Source organism: Dermacentor variabilis, chromosome 8 (assembly GCF_050947875.1).
Source record: "Dermacentor variabilis isolate Ectoservices chromosome 8, ASM5094787v1, whole genome shotgun sequence".
In the NCBI taxonomy this organism is placed as follows: Eukaryota; Metazoa; Arthropoda; class Arachnida; order Ixodida; family Ixodidae; genus Dermacentor; species Dermacentor variabilis.
The window spans coordinates 90,682,542-90,700,080 of record NC_134575.1 but is presented as its reverse complement, the minus strand read 5'-3'; the positions used below and the strand labels follow the sequence as shown (position 1 = coordinate 90,700,080).

At 42.1% G+C, this 17,539-nt stretch overlaps 1 protein-coding gene across 1 annotated transcript in view; it reads left to right on the top strand.

Moving 5' to 3' along the window:
- LOC142591168 (uncharacterized) overlaps nt 1-17,539 on the top strand; it is a 51,750-nt gene that overhangs the window by 20,054 nt on the left and 14,157 nt on the right. Inside the window, exons 7-8 of the mRNA XM_075703533.1 lie at nt 6,418-6,650; nt 15,091-15,280. Coding sequence (XP_075559648.1) covers nt 6,418-6,650; nt 15,091-15,280 — 423 coding nt within the window. The remainder of the gene's footprint in view (nt 1-6,417; nt 6,651-15,090; nt 15,281-17,539) is intronic.

The following is a 17,539-nucleotide window of genomic DNA, read 5'->3' as shown; positions in this document are numbered from 1 at the left end:
TCGCGCGGGGCGATCTTTTGGTATTGTTTCACGCTTTTAATATTTATTTCTGACAAGATTTCACTTAAAAGGTATGCGCTGTCGGTGTTTTGTTTCATGACATTTGCTCATGGGCTGTCAGTCTCAAAATTCCAAGGGGGAAATTTCAAAGAACATAAGTCAAGATATGAGCGCTGTAGTGCCGTATAGAATACTTCAAAGCCTCACACAAACTTAGCCGATATGAAGAGCTGGCAAGTGTTTCTTTAGCGTAAAATATTCTGATGGTGCTTGGTAACTTGAATATATAAATTCTGAATATATAAATTATTCAGCAAATCTCCAAGCACCGACTAATGCGTCTAGTTCACCGTTGTTGACATCGAGCAACTTTAGATCGTAAACGCTCATAATGTCCAGGAGGTCAAGTAATCTTTATTATCGTTCAATGCAGAAAGTAACTCAAGTGAAACGTCTTTCTGCGGAAAGTGATCATTTGCACACCATTTTTTACCAGAATTTTAAACAGTACATCAAACAGTAAGAATTTAAAATAAAAAACCGAAACGTCTTTTCTCTACAATGCTTCAATTGTTAGTTTGCGTATTCCTTTGCGGATATCTAAACTGTGCACTTGGATCTAAGTTTAAGATGGGTAACTAGTGTGAGGCTACTCAGGAGAAGCCAACAAACAAAGACACCAAGGACAACATAGGGGAATTTCCTTGTACTTAGTCATTGAATTAAAAAAATTATAAATAGTGGCAATGAAAGTGGGTGAAAAAACAACTTGCCGAAGTTGAGGAACGATCCCACGTTTTTGCATTACGCGTGCGATGCTCTAACTAGTTGAGCTACCACGGCGCCGTTTTACCATCAACTGTCTTGGGTATTTATGTGTTGCTGCTAGATCTCAAATATGCTGAACCATAAGCAGGGTAATATCATCAGCAATCTTGAAGATATAGTGAAAGAAGCGGAAGAATTTTATGCTGACCTGTACAACACCCAGAGGAGTCAGGATACCTCGATTCGAAACGGTAATGAATAAGATACAGAAACTCCTCTATAACTAGCGATGAGGTCAGGAGCGCCTTGCAAGACATGAAACGAGGAATAGCGGCAGGAGAGGTTAGAATAACACTCGATTTAATCAAAGATGGAGAAGAGATAATGCTTGGAAAACTGGCGGCTCTTCATACGAAGTGTCTATTGACTGCAAAGGTCCCAGAAAAGTGGAAGAGTGCAAACATTATACTAATCCACAAAAAAGGAGACGTTAAAGAATTGAAAAATTATAGGCCCATTAGCTTACACCCAGTATTATATAAAATGTATACTAAAATAATCTCCAACGAAATAAGGGCAACACTGGACTTTAGTGTACCAAGGGAACAGGCTGGTTTAAGAAAGGGGTGCCCTACGATGGATCACATTCATGTCATTAATCAGGTTATCGAGAAATCCGCAGAGTACAATAAGCCTCTCTATATGGCTTTCATAGACTACGAAAATGCATTTGATTCAGTAGAGATACCATCAGTCATAGAGGTATTACGTAATCAAGAAGTAGAGAACGCTTACATAAATACCTTGGAATATATCTACACTGGTTCCGCAGCTACCTTAATTCTACACAAGAAAAGCAGAAAGTTACCTATCAAGGAAGGGATCAGACAGGGAAACACAATCTCTCCAATGCCACTGCGTGCTTGGAAGAAGTATTCAAGCTGTTGAAATGGGAAGGCTTAGGAGTAAGGATCGACGGTGAATATCTCTGCAACCTTCGGTTTGCCGATGACAGTGTTCTGTTCAGCAACAATGCAGATGATTACAATAAATGATTGAGGACCTTAACAGAAAGAATGTAAGAGTGGGGTTGAAGATTGATATGGAGAAGACAAAGATAATAATGACTAGCCGGGGAAAATAACAAGAGTTCTGGACCACCAGTCAGACTCTAGAGTCTGTGAAAGAGTACTTTTGCCTAGGCCAATTATTCACAGGCAACCCGGATCATGAAAAGGCAATTCATAGAAGAATAAAATTTGTTGAGTCGCATAGCGCAGATATTTTCAGCTCCTGACAGGAAGCTTACCGTTATCATTGAAACTGAAGGTGTACAGTCAGTGCATTTTACCAGTGCTGACATATGGGGCAGAGACTTGAAGGCTGACAAAGAAGCTTAAAACCAGTTAAGGACCGCGCAAAGAGCGATGGAACGAAGATTGCTAGGTATAACGTTATGAGGCAGAAAGAGAGCGGTTTGGATCAGAGAGCAAACGGGCCTAGACTATATTCTGATTGACATAAAGAGAAAATGGATCTGAGCTAGTCATGTGATGCGCCGGTTGGATAACCGTTGGACCATTAGGGTTACATAATGGGTACAAAGAGAAGGGAAACGCAGTCAAGGACGGCAGACGACTAGGTGCAGCGATTATATTAGGAAATTCGCGGGTGCTAGTTGCGATCGGTTGGCAGAGGACTGGGGTAATTGGAGATCACTGTGAGAGGCCTTCGTCCTGCAGTGGACATAAAACAGGCTTATTATGATGATAATGATGACTAGAACTAACCATGGGAATGTTAGCCAGCGCCACCACTCACAAACCTTGGCGGCGGATGTGGAACATCATTACTGCCGCAGGCGTCACGAGTACGTTATCTTTCTGGAGGAAGGCGACTGGTCAATAAACCCAGACATGCTACCTGAAGGCATAATTGTTGCCGGATTCGAGACTCTCGTTATGTAAGAATGAGACGAAAGGGGGTTAACCGAGGGGTCCCACTATTATTAATCGTATCATGAGAAGCCAACAAACAGAGACACCAAGGATAACATAGGGGAAATTACCTGTACTTACTGATTGAGTTACAGAAATTATAAATTAATGGCAATGAAAGTGGAGGAAAAAACAACTTGCCTCAGGTGGGGAACGATCGCGTGTCTCCACATTATGCATGCGATGCATGCAACCATCTGCAACCACCTTGTGAGATGAATCCCCTCTATAATACTTTTGCGGTCTTGATGGTATAATACATGTATATTAAAGGAAATAGCCCATGCACGAGCGAGAGGTGGCTTCACTGCACAAATGTTAGATTACAACATGGCCGACCTGTGCCCAACTCTGGCTCCCCGCGGGAGCCATATACAGTAACTCTGGCATGGCATAGCTGGTAGCAATATCTAGTGACGCTCCGTGCAGCTGCAACGCATATGAGGTATTCTTGCTTTGCCTGAGTACTCTTGTCGTCGGAAATGAATAAAAGGACTGCACAGTAAAGACAATGTCGTTTCAATCGCTGTACACCTGTACTTAGGTAGACTATCACAGGTCAGTGCAGTATTAACATTGTGTTCTGTTTACTTCAACTATGCGTCACAACATGTCACTGCCAGCGATGTTTCTATAGTACGCTTCTATGGTAACCCTGCATTCCACTAAGGCTAGTACTCTTGCGGACAAGCTGAAAGTACCTATAAGATGGGCAAGGTAAATCTTTTCGATAGATAGAGAATTGGGAACCAATCATTATCTAATAGAGTGTCGCAAAGCGTTCACAGGTGTGAGCAAGTCAGTGTCGCACGAAGTGAGATTTCATTTCTATATTTCCAAAAAGCGTTCGTTAAGGTCCCCCATGGCCTCTTAATAAAGTTATCCCGTCTTAACATTTATCCGTGTCTTCTAAGCTGGGTTCGAGGGTTTTAACTAACCGTCAGCAGTTCGTGCACGCTAACTCACATTCTTCATTCTTGAGCTTTAGATTTATTTCCTCAAAGTACTTGTCTTCTTCAAGGGACATCAAGGATTTCAAGGCCTTGAAGAAGACAAGTCCACTTGTCGAAACGTTGGCTCCTGCATTCACCTTGTTCACGTGTTGCTCATCTTCTTGAATTTCCATCTCAAGCATTCCCCGTCTTTACTCCTCATTCTTAACACTCGTGTTTCAGGCGTAAGTCAAGGTACCGTACTTGGTCCCCCGCTTAATGTACACCAATGACGTACCTTGTAATATTTCTTATATACGACTATTCACAGATGATTATGTGGTTTGCCGAGCAATTACAAACCCCATCGACCATTTTGCATTTACAAAATGACCTATTGCGCATACAAAACTGGTGTAAGACTTGGCTCATGTCATTATATGTATATAAAACCGTGATGTCTATTCATCGTCGTCGTTATTACGATATGCCTAATAGCACAAATAACATGCAGATTGCAACAACTTATTCATTCAAATATCTTGGTGTGTACATCTCGCGTGACTTGCTTCTGTCATGTTAACCACATAATTAAATCTTGCTAATCGTACTTCAGGTTATGGACGCCTGTGACCTTTTCCTAGCTACTCTCTATATTAAACAATTTGCTTTTCTGACATGCGCATGTCAGAAATACCTGGAGTATGCGCATGCTATTTTTGACTCCCTCTAGTCGGTTCCGAACCGCACGACACGAGTTATCCTGTCAAATTATTCGTACAATTCAAAAATCTCAGCCCTACAAGCCCAAATAAGCTTACTATCTTTAGCTTCACGCCGTAGAATAGCACGTCTTAACCTTTTTAATAAATTTTTTCCTTGTTTGCCTTTTGACAACCCGTACATAAGAAGAGCATATCTCATTTCCCAGCACCAGTCACTCTAACGCAGTATATCCCCCACAAGCCCATACCGTGACTTTTCAGCAATCATTCTTTCTGCACGCAACACGAGACTGGAATTGCCTGCCCACTGAAGTTGCCGCTATAATCGATCCATTTTTATTCTAGCGGCTCATCGAAAATATCCCATTGTATCATTTTGTATCTTTGTTTGTCATTAACCACCCACTCCCTCATGTATTGTATCAACAAGAGACCTTTGATGAAATAAATAAATAAATAAATAAATAAATAAATAAATAAATAAATAAATAAATAAATAGTTAAGTTATTCACATTTTCTTCTGCGTGTGTTTACAGAACATGTACTTTCAGCAATGTTGTTCAAGCGGTGGTAGCGTTTATTCCTGAAAGTATTACAGTTTGTGAGATCATATTAAGCGGAACTTTAAAATATTATGAAGTCGTAAAATTTCACTGCTGACTAAGGCATTATGAGAATAGAGCAAATATAAGCACTGGTTTTGTTTTCCATTAAGTAGTTCCCGAGTTGTGTGGAGACCACGACGGTAAGTGCAACATGCTGACACAATGTCCTTAGTGGGGTAATCGTACAAGGATTCGAATAAAATCTTGATATTTCATTTACCTCCACGTTTCTACATATTTCTGAGTGAAATCAAACTTGCCTCATCATCAAAGGGGTTCGTCAGGAGTGAAACATGGATGATAGGAATAAATTGCACTCTTAAACGGCAAACACTCTGCGACTGCAGGGCAACCGTATAAAGAAGATGCAACTCGCTTTCATGCGCAGGAAACCGTTGCAATTTTTAAACGACAGAACCGATATGACCACGCACTAAGCGATATGTATCAGTGGAAAATTAGTACATTTCGTGTAACAAAGCTGATATAAGATTCACTAAAACGAACATCCGGTTTTGCTTTTGCCATTAATTAACATCGCCAGATCGGTTGCACGACAAAGCCTCTAGCAAAGCTTGACGTAGTTTTGTCACCTGACGTGAGGCAGAGTTTCCAAGAGGGAAAGCTTAAAGCCATTGAGGAACCAATAGTAAGAAAGAAAAGAGTCTGGCGCCACTTATGGCTTGGGACTGGAAGAGAAGAATCGGTAGAAGGGGGAGCTCCCCATCCGTCGGTGGGCCTGGTGACATGTGCGTGATCGTGGCACTTCATGGCGGCTGTTTGAAGTGCAGGAGTTAGGGTGTGCAGTGACACGCCGTTCCATCCGGCACCAGGTACTGCGACTCATATGGAAGAACTATCCCTTATGCACAACACAACCACGTGCTACATTCAAGTCCCCTCTGGTTTAGTAGTCCCCATTTTCAAGCTCCTTGACCTCATTCAATCACGCGTTTCCGCATGCAAAACACTGAGTGAGTTCTCTGGTACAGTTGGTCTCCAAGAATCTAAAGGTTAATGTGTGAAGCAGTTTACTTTTGCGTGTCGTAGCACTGCTGTTCGTGCTGCGCGTAAAGCAAGCGTGTGTAAGTTATGAACCTATAGCATTTCCTTGAAATATGAGTGGCATATTGCAGTTTGGCAACCTTGCAATGGTGTTTTAATTCTTGAAGGGGTATGGATGCCTTCGGGTGTCCCTGTACTTAGGTGAACAATAAAGTGCTTAGAACGACAGAAAGCTGAGCTAGTTGGTAAGGATTCATTATGCAAAAAAGAGGTGAGGCGTGCTGTCCTGTAATTTTCTCGTTCTTGTTGAAAGCTCGTTGCCAGGCTAACAAGAGAAAATTTGTCTTGTTATCAACGTAGCGATCTCTTACCGATTATTTTTAGGTGCTGACAGACTTGTGCGCCACCTCTACGCGCACGGCATCCCCATGGCCATCGCGACCAGCTCCAAGCCGGCCTCATTCGACCTGAAAATGATGCGGCACCGCGACTTTCTGGCGCTCTTCCACCACGTGGTCTGCTCGGGCGGGGACCCGGAAGTTACGCGGGGCAAGCCGCATCCAGACATATTCCTCGTCACCGCTTCCAAATTCGACAAAAAGCCAGCGTCGCAAAAGGTAGCAAAGACATGTGAATATAAGAAACAGAAATCTTCCGGGAGCAGTGACGGGCAGTATCGAAGATACATGTATCTTAGATACTATCTTTGATACTCTTTGGGTATTATGTGTCCCAGTCATGATACGTCGGGCAAGACGGGTGTTAGTGCCTGTATTTCGGATGCATGAAAGGATGTATTGTGTATTTTACTGGGGGGGGGGGGCTATCACAACATGTCCGTGCGAAGCTATAAAGGTTGGCTTCACTAGACTTCTCAACCTGATACTGCTGCCACTGAGCCACGCGATTACAACCAAAGGCGCCGACATTCATTTATCTTTCCCCGAGAGTCCTCCAGCAAGAGCACGCGGAAGAACTCCCAAAAGTAACACTCCACAAGTGGTATCTGCGATATCATGCAGAGCTTCCTTCTTGACGTTCTTGTAGTTAGATGGCAACCCGGTAGTTGGTCAGCAAGCAGAGTACTGACTCCCATCAATCAAAAAAGCGACGAGCAAAAGCCGCTGACAGGGCAGCGTATAAATAGCTTTCATCTTAAGCAGCTAAAGCAACCCTAGTAAATTGTTTCGGCATGAAAATATTATGCTTTTCAGAAAGAAAGGCAGGAATTTCGACATACTAACACAGATTTCATTTGAATGAAACAGTGTTGGTCGGTGCTACAAATTTCCAAGCAATAATTTTTCTGCTTACGCGTTTGCTGCTACATTATATGGATCTATAAAAAGAGATCTGCGAATGTATCGAAGTATCTTAAGATACAAATGGAAGGTATCGTATCGGATACAATATTTGCCTTAGTATCATGTATCTCAGTCTGAAATAGTTTTTGCCCGAGAATCTTGTATCCTATCATGATACAATTGCAAGGTATCTTCGCCAGGCCTGTGCGGGAGTAACATACTTCGCCTTACTTTATGAATCTCCGAAGGCATAGACATACTTGACCAGTGGACTGACTGATCGTAACATAGCGGTTCGTGCAAGAAAACGTCGGGTTGGATGAGTCTCATCCTACAGACAACGGAACGCCCCGAGGCACAACGATATCGAGTTTGACGCGTGCTGTGGCAAGAAGTTTCTTGTGGCGAAAGTTTTCCTCGAAGTGCACGTTAACTTCCTACTGTGGATAGCTATAGAAACATTGAGATTTCGGAAGCAGCTTGAAGCACAGAAATGACTGTTTTAGGAAATATATAAGCACTTCAGCGGTGGCTCTCAAGCCATAGTTTGTGTAGTCCGTTTTCAATTCTGCAACACAGCGTCTCTCCGAAGTCCTTAGGAATATATCTCATTTGTCAGTTTCTTTTTCTTAGACACTGCGGCAATATTCAGGGAAGAATTTGTAAAATTACTTCTTCCTTCGACAAGAGCAAACCGTACCGGCAATTGCAGATAACTTTCCGATAACGCAATCAATATTTGCAATATTTAGCAGCGTGGTAACCGTTGGGCGTACGTTTCCGACTTCGGAAACAAGTCGTCGTGTCATCGTGCCGCCTTGTCACTAAGAAATTTTGTAATTTTTCCGAGCATTACGTTCGAGCTCAATACCTCAGCTCTCTCGCGAAGTGTGGTAGAGAAAAGCGGAACCGAATAGAAATCTGGCCTTTTACATGCTAAAACGACATTATGATAATGCACGCCTCACATCCAGACTCGAGTCCAATTTTGACCTCTTGGCCTCTTTTACAAAGCCTCTATTTCTGTGTACACAAGTGTTTACTCTTTTTGATCCCCCCGAAATGCGGCAGCCACAGCCGCACTCGAACCGGTGAACTGGAACTTTGTCGCCCAACGCCATAACCACAAAACTACCGCGACGAGTTATCACAGAAAGACCTATACAACGCGATTATTCACTAAGCCATTCTGCAGCGATCCGTGGGACTGATACTGCAAGGGATGCAAGAGCGACTTGATTTATGATATGTGAACAATGTTAGGTGTGGCACCAAACCACTCACGACATTTCCAGACCTCATGAATTCACAGTAGGGTCACTCGTGTGTCACCATGCTAACGCTATTGTTCTATCGCACTGAGGTCAAGTGTTGATAGAGTGATCGACTGATCGGATGTCGGACTATTTCGTATAATCCAGTGATATTGTTCGCATGCATTTCTCGGCTATTCATATAACGATGCCAACAATAATTAAAAAAGGCTTGCGGACGGTTTGTGCATAGCTGTTTTCTTGATGTTGCCAGAATTCCATGCGTGGGAATATTCGCCATATCATTGCCGAGAGCGCAAGGAACGCTCTTTCTTCTTGCATTTCGATAACTAGTTTTTCAGTATGTGGATCATTTTTTGTGATAATGAGGATTTGCTTATATTAAACGTGCTTGGTCGGAACGGCTATGAGACATCTAATTTTGTAGCTTTACATGCGATGCTTACAGAGAGGTATACTTACCCTTAACTCTCCTCCACAAATAGGCTCCATGAACATGAACTTCCTCGTATATTTAAAAAGCTTTTTTTATTCATTTTGTTAGAGAACATATGTTACAGTAAATGCGATGTGATGCAAAAGTCGCGAAATAGAAAGGTGTAGTCATGATAGCCTGGACATCGTTGATCATTACAAACCTATAGGCCGATATCCTTAACTGGCGCTATTTGTAAAATATGTAGCATATAATGCACTCTCATGCAATAAATCATCACGGAGTCATTTGTAAGTATCAGCACATGAAAGTGTTACCTTCTTAGACGCCGGCTTACAAGCCAGTTAAACTTTTTCGAGACTTCGAAAGCTTTCGACCATGTTCCACACCATAAATTTATTTTAAAATTAATGAAAGGTAATACTTATGATGTAATTGCATGGTAAAGTACTTCGTTCTTTCTCAGGCACTATTCACATTCATTCCTAACCGTGATTGTTTTGTCGTCCACATAACTTAAGGTGTCTTTCAGGGCAGGTTATCAGTCCCTTATTATTTGTCCCCCATTTTCTATAAAAGACTTATCTTCTCGTATTTTTCCCTTATTAGATTGTTCGCTGATGACAGAGTGGTTTACCCTTACAATTGCCATGACGCTCACTGCATAGCGTTACAAAAAGACCTTGACCTACTGAATAATCAATGCTTTTAATTTTTTCATATGCCAAAACATTGTCTTCCGCTAAGCACATTTCGAGGTGAAAAGTACTGAAACATTACCAACTATTCAATTGAGCTAACTAACACATATAACTACCTTGAACTCGATATAACTAGCTTGAACTCGTTTTCCAGTGCAACTTATATCACTAACACGTGGATCATATACTTGCATCTGCCAACCGCTGATTAAAACAGCTCAAGCACCTCCTCGAGCCTTTTCCGGCCCACATTCGTAAACTTGCTTTCATTTTATGGATCCACCTAAAAGGAGAGTATGCATCTCTCATCTGGGACCTGGAGCATGCCAAGATTGTTACTAACATAGAATACTTGAAAAAAAACATGCTGTACAATTCATTTACTCTGACTACTCTTGTTCCACTGGCGTCAATGCTATTAAAGCACGCTTTGAATTGTCTCAGCTTTCGTGAGGGCGCACAGTTTCTCCCTTTTCACTCCTTCGCAAGCTTTATGACCATCCAACTCGACATGACGATTGCATCCAGAAACCCAAAGCCACGTTTACACTTTGTTAAGCGCAAAAAGACAGACTGTCTTTGTGTCTGTCTTTTTGCGCTTAACAAAGTATTCATGGATTCGCACCAACTAGCCCGCCAACGCATTGTGCTGAACTATCTTTCTTCCACGTTTACACGCCGAGCCCAAACCTATTAAAGCAAACGGCTGAGGTACAAAGTGTCTTTCATATGGTCATGTGATTTATTCCGCGCACTGTCATTGAATGGAATATTATGCCGCCACCTATCGCCGCTCAGCCTGACATCACACTAATTTGAGAACTTATACATACTTTGACCGAAAACTTGTAAATGTTTGTGATTGATCTTTAAGTTTAAATTGGTCATATCAACGCCTGTATAGTTGTGTACATGTGTGCAATAACTCCACTGCACGTGCCATTTATCCTGTAATAAGGCATGTTTTTTTTTTTCGAAGTTTTATGCCTCAATTTATGACACTCAGTGCTTTTCTATTCAATAGTTCTTAGTCAGTCATTCAGTAACTAGTGCTTTCTATTGTCTAGTACGCAAATCTGTCTCGCGAGTGTAATTAGATTCTTGGTTGTTAGTTATAAAGTATTCCGGATACCTTGCAATTTTGTTTCATTTGTGTGTTTTCCTTAAGTTACTGTACGTAATTTAATGCTACTAAATGGATCATTGTGCTTCTGAGTGCCCTTCTTATGCCCTTCTTCCCATGTAATGCCCTGCTCTCGGGGTCTTTAGAGGTGTTTCTGAATAAATAAATATATAAATAACCAAATATTACATAAATAATTAAAAAAATAAACTTTCAAAGGTTAGGCAGTAAAACACAATACAGGTTTCACAAAAGCGCGTACAAAGACATAAGATATGTTGAATAATAACACTTTGTGCCAAGGCACTTAGCTTTCTCACCGACAGGTGGCACTGTATCACTACTGTGCATAACTTATATTGTTCTTATTGAGACTCTTCCAATACCTAGAGAAGAAAGAAGACCGTTACATGCGGCTTTTTTAGACATTACTGAGGCGCATAACAACATGCACGCAACATTTTGTAGGACATACTTTTAGGGGAAGGAATAAGCATCGACTGTATACAGCGCTGAGGTACATTTACCAAGAAAATATAATTTTCTTGGATTGACAAGAAATGAGGAGCGAGGAGAAAGCTGATATGGCCAAGTAACTGAGACAGGTGCGGCCTCTATCCGCGCTGTTGTTTATGATGCACTGTACATCGTAAGGATGGAAAAGGCGCTAGAAGTTATGAATATCGGTTTAAGTCGATGTGCAAACAGGCGGTCATAAAAGTAGAGCTGCAGCTTACAAGTTTGTTTTATGCGGGCGACATTGTGTTGCTAGATAACAAGAAAGTGATATGCAACATCTGGCTAATATCTGCGGACACGAAGGCAAGGACATAGGACAAGAATTTAGCGTTAAAAAGCGCACTTTATGACATTAAAACAGTGATCAGCCCGTGTCGATAGAGAGCCAGGAATTACCTCGGGCAAAATATTACAAGTACCTTGGTGCATGGAGAAGTGAAGGCAATATACATATGGAAACACATGGATTGTTCTTCCCTCTGTCGCCGTCGGTGTGTGCTGTTAAGCCTTCAAGAGAAACATTAACCGAGAAGGGGAAGAGAAACGCGGTCATAATGAAACACAGAGCGCTATGGGGATACAATAGGCTCCGGGTTATGTGGAAAGGTGTAATGGTTCCGGGACTTTGGTTTGGAAATAAGGCTGTTTGCCTACAGTCAGGAGTACAATCAGTACTCGATGGCAAGAATAGTTCAGTGGACATCTCGCACCGTGCGCTCACGGGAAGACTACAAATGAAGCTGTGGAGGGTGATTTGGGCTGCACTACCTTTGGAGGGACGGAAGCGCAGAGCAAGATTGATTTTGAAGAAGGATTGACAAATAAGGAAAATTGAACGGGTTGTATCAGTGTTCAGGTCTTAGTGCAGGAAGCTCATTTACTCTCATTGGAAGAATGAATTTAGAAAGCTTAACAACAAGCATGCGACCGGTGTAGGAAACAACACGGGAACAAGGAACGTCAAACGCAAAGTCAGAGAGGCGTATACAATCTCATGGATGGCGGCAAAAGAAAAAAAAAAGAACTTGCTGAACAGTGAAGTCACGTGCGGCCGCCAGCGACAACGCCCGCACGTGACGTAACCGCCATAATCCTTTAAAACTAACATGCCGTGGATGACGAGGCCGCCTTTGACGAAGATAGGTCCTCTTATCGAATCGTTGGCCAGGCTTTCTGAGGCACATTATCCCTGTTTACTAACTTTATACCACAGTGTGCTACTCCATCTGTCAGCCCCTTTCTTGATTTTGGTATACCTAAAGGGAAAAGACGAAATCAGGAATGAAACAATTATTCATAACTCAAACGGAAGTTACTTAGTATCCGACGCGAGATTAGGATGCCTTAGAAAGCGTAGCTATCAAGTGAGGTACACCAAAGAAGAAAAACAATGTGCTTGCTGCGGTAAAGCTAAGTAAACACTGAAACATGTTTTATTTTTTTACCCAGCTGTCGGTTTAGCCTCCCCTGGCCTCGTTGGAGCTTCTCCGTTCAGGGATATCAAGGGGAAAGTAAACATGTCCGCAATAGAGATTAGTAAGAAGCGATTGGAAGATTGTTGGAAGAAAAGTAGGAAAGCCATAAACAACGAAGGTGTACAAAAACAAAGTTTCTAGTAGGGGCTAAGAAAGTGTTAAGCGGAAATTCTGTCTCTGTGAGCGTGTTGTCTGTGTATGTGTATGTATGTGTGTGTGTGTGTGTGTGCTTCTTTTTCAAAGGATAGGCAGGACATTAGGCAAAATAAGCTCAAGAGCTTCGTGGCGAAACACACCACTCCGTTTCAAAGGGGACGCTCATAGCATCCTCCATGCACGTAGACGTTATGCAGCAGGAGATAAGACAGACGCGGCCACAAATCGTACGATTGGAAAGAGGAAACCACGTAATTGGCAAAATGATAAAATAAAACAAGCTATAGAAGAGCATAAGATGGCGTCTGCGGATCGTCGAGAAGCCAAACAGTTGGGATTAGACGAAGAAGTGTTCCTTAGATGGAACACATACCAGAAGGAAAGACGTGGAGAGTGAGCTCCTGCGAGAAAGAAATAGATGCGTAGTGAACATTGCGCGGATGCCATTCTCATCAGAAGCAGAGGTACCCAATGAGATTCTGGAACCATATAAGAGCACTCGCTGCTCCAACTAAAATGCACAAAGGGCTATAAGGTTCAAAGACCGTAATATCTTCTATCAAGATGATGCGCTGTGGTACATCATAGCTCTTATTAAGGATAACTTGGGCACGAAAGAAAGCGTAGTTCAAGCTGAGCCAGATCTAGCAACAACAGAAAAGGCCGAGAGAACATAGTTTAGCACGTAAAACATTTACTGCGGAAAAGCAGTGGAAATGTCCTCAGCGGCAGCACAGCAGGACACGATAAAATACCAGTAAAGCTAGTCGAGAACCTCGGTCCAAAGAGCAAGGCCCTGCTAACTAATGCCACAGAGCAAGTAATTAGAACGTAGAAAATACCAGTTGTTTGGCGTGAAAGCAATATGAACCTCATATACAAAGGCAAAGGTGAAAGGCAAAAATCCCACTTGCTACTGGCCAGGATAATACCTTGTCGCATCTTAACGTTGTGCTGTGTGGACTCCTATTTTCTTGCATAGACACATGCTTTACCTTATTTTAAATGTTTTGTTCAATATTTTTATTTCCACAGGCCACCAGCTCACAATTCAAAAGTGGTAGGCCGTCCTTCTGCTAGCATACAAAATCTAAAAGTTTTAACCAATATTTTTGCGTGTCATCTTTGTAAAACTCCGCGGTCTTTTTTTTTTTCACCTTTTGTATGGTGCTTACCGTCTTGTTCGGTAAGTGGCAAATAAACTTTTTTTCTTAACAACACGTTCGCTACTCGTATTGCAATTATCGTGTGCATCTTGGCCTAAATTCGTGTCAACATACTTAACGAACAGGCTTCTGCGCACTCCTGCCACCCGTTTCTTGAACGGAATTTTCTATCTCTCTCAATTCTAAAAAAAAATAATTTCAGTCTGCGCTTTCCTTGCTACATAAGAAGCGGACACCTTACCCTGCCCTATCTTATTTGTGGCTTTGCCATGACGCCAATGCCAATCGATCCACCAACATTTGCTTAACTTTAAAGCCAAGAAAGCTCTCTAGATTCAGGCACAGAATGGCTTTTGTGAACGCTAGCGCTAGTACTACTGCTGCTTTCGAAGTTCCTCCTACTATCGTGTATTTACGGTGACCTCAAATTTCATCTATGTTTCATTGTAGCCATGTTCCGATTCTCCTTCATTCACAATTGTTCATATTTGTTTATGTAGAATGTTGCATAGTTTATATACCTGTACAAGTATTCCCACAGCTAGTGGGGCGAGCCTGTACAATTAAACTCTACCTGCAGCGCGAACCGAACGTGTCAACGGATCGTGTCGCCCTTCATTTGTGTGCACTTGGTTTTTCTCATGCTTGCGGTGCTTTTGTGCTGTAAGTAGGAATAAGACCACTCTAGAGCAAATATTCTTTCCTTACAAAAATCCGCGTTTCATTAAACGGCGCGGTGTTGTATTTTGTACGATTTCGAATATTCCATTTATAGTGTGTCTGCTACTTTTGGACTACCAAAGTGCCGTATTCTTGAGCGTCCGTACTGCACAAACACGTAGTGTTTTAATGATCTAGAAGAACCTGACACGTGTTATTTTGGAACCCAACTTGTGCGTGCAGGTACTCGTGTTCGAGGACTCCACCATGGGTGTCACGGCTGCCCTCGCTGCCGGCATGCAGGTCGTCATGGTACCTGACTCTCGCATGGATGAAGACAGCAAGCGTCGGGCAACCACTTGCATCAACACGTTGATGGACTTCAAGCCCGAGCTCTTCGGACTCCCGCCATTTGAGGACGGCCCCAGTGCAGGTCAGTACGGCCTGCACTGTGAATTACTTGAGCCAATCCACGTCAAGGGTAGTAATCCAGAAATACAAAGAGACATGCAAGCCTATTTCACATTGACACCCCGAAATCTTATATTACGCATTCCATCTTTTCACTTTGGATTGACAGCCAAGGACGGTTGCAGCAGGTTTTGTAAGGATATCACGTGGTACTTCTCAATGCTGCTGATTGAAGTGTTGATCTTTGATGCCCACGGTGCAGCGCATTTTTCGCTCTTTTCTCTATCACAAACTTGGTGAGCACTATCGTTTTCTGTACAACACGTACAATATAAATGGGCTTCTAACGATGAATACGTTTTGACGAACCCCTCGATAAACATGGCACGAGATACAAACACTGCTCAAGCGCAGTGTCGTGTTTCTTTCTGGCCCCTTGTTCATCGTTTTTCTTCGATAGTACGGAGTACCTACTCTCACAGCGTTCAATACTGCTATCGAACGTTTTTTTTCCGGAGGCGCAATAGAATGAAGTGGACCTAGAAAAGCACTAACGGGGAAACAAGAACTGATATATATTCATACTTTGTGCCACCTGAATGCAGATATAGGAGTGCAGTAAGTAGAAGCGTTAGGTAAGGGTAATTGTTAGTGATTACTGATTAGTTTCGTTCGAGATGGCTCTCAATTTGAAGTTAGAAAGAGCAAAGTGATTCAGTAGAAAACAGGCCAACCTAGGCGTAGTCGAGGTTAAAGCTGATGAAATTGGCATGTTGCTCGCAAATAAATAGGAAGATAAATGTATAAGATAAAGCTGATGAATGAACGCTTAACCTGACAGATGTCAGAAGGAGCAGTTGAAGTGGGAGGTACGGCACCAAGCAGAATGAAAGGAACCTCTGTAATTTACAATAGGGAAACCACAAAGTGTAAAAGTGTCTAACTCAAAAGATTAGATAAAGCATGCATAACTATGAAAAATGATAAACAAGAAGAAAGTAGTTCCTATCAAAGATTATAACATCGACAAAAAATTCGGATGCAGTAAAAAAGTGGGCACAGCACGAAACTTGGCATGGGAAATAGCAAAAAGAATCCAGTGAAAGAGGAACAGGACAATGTCTTCAGCAGTTTTGATGGTATAGTAAAGCTAGCAGATGACTTCTATACTAAATGTACAGCACACAGACCAGCCACCCAACCTTGATTAGAAGTAGTGACAAATAAGATAGAGAGGGCCCTCGTGTAACAAGAGATGACATGAAAGGCCTTTGCAAGACATGTCTCGCGAATTGGGTTGGGGATGAAGGAATAACAGGCAATTTAATGAAAGATGGTGGATATATTGTTTTTTATTTGTCTGGGTTGACATGCGACATAATTTTGAATTGCTTGCGCCCATTTATTTCCAATACCTCACGATGTCAAGTGTACCAGAGAAGATGAAGAATACCAACATTGGAATAATTCATTCGAACGAAGACGTCCGAAGTTTAAAGATCTATAGGCACATTAAGGAGATGGGGAGTCTTCTTGAAGTATTGTATGAAATATTCACCAAGGCAATTTCCAATAGAATCAAGATAACAATTGACTTCAATCAACCTAGAGAACAGAATGCCTTAACGACCTCAATCCTCAATGGATCACATCCCTTTGATCATTCAGGTAACTAAGAAATCTGCGGAGTGCAACAAATCGAAGGTAGTAGCCATGCCGCGCGCATTGCGTAATAAAGTAGTACAGGAAGTATGCTGTAATATCTTGGCGTATACACATAGGCTCGGTAGTTTAAGCCTCCACAACGGAAGTGAAAGAACACCTACGAAGAAAGATGTCACGGAAGGAGACACAGTCTATCCAATGTTATTCAAAGTATGCAAAGAAGAAATAGTCAAGCTACTAGATTGGGAAGGGTTAGGAGTTTGTGTCAGCCGCAGATGTCTCAACAACCATGGGTTAGCAGATGACGTTGTCCTGTTCTGGAATACCGGTCATGAATTGCAATAAATTATACAGGACATTTAACGTGAAAATGTAAGATTAGGGTTGACGAAGAATATGCAGAAGAGAAAAGAATACTGTTTGACAGTTTGCCACGGGAATAAGAGTTCGTGATTGTCACTCAGCCTCGAAAATCTGCGCGGGAGCACATTTATCTAAGTCCATTACTCACAGCAAATCGTGATCATTAAAAGCAATTTCACAGAAAAATAATAATGGGTTGGAGCGCATACGGCAGGCATTAGGCAATTGTGTCCAGTAGCTTACCGCTATCACT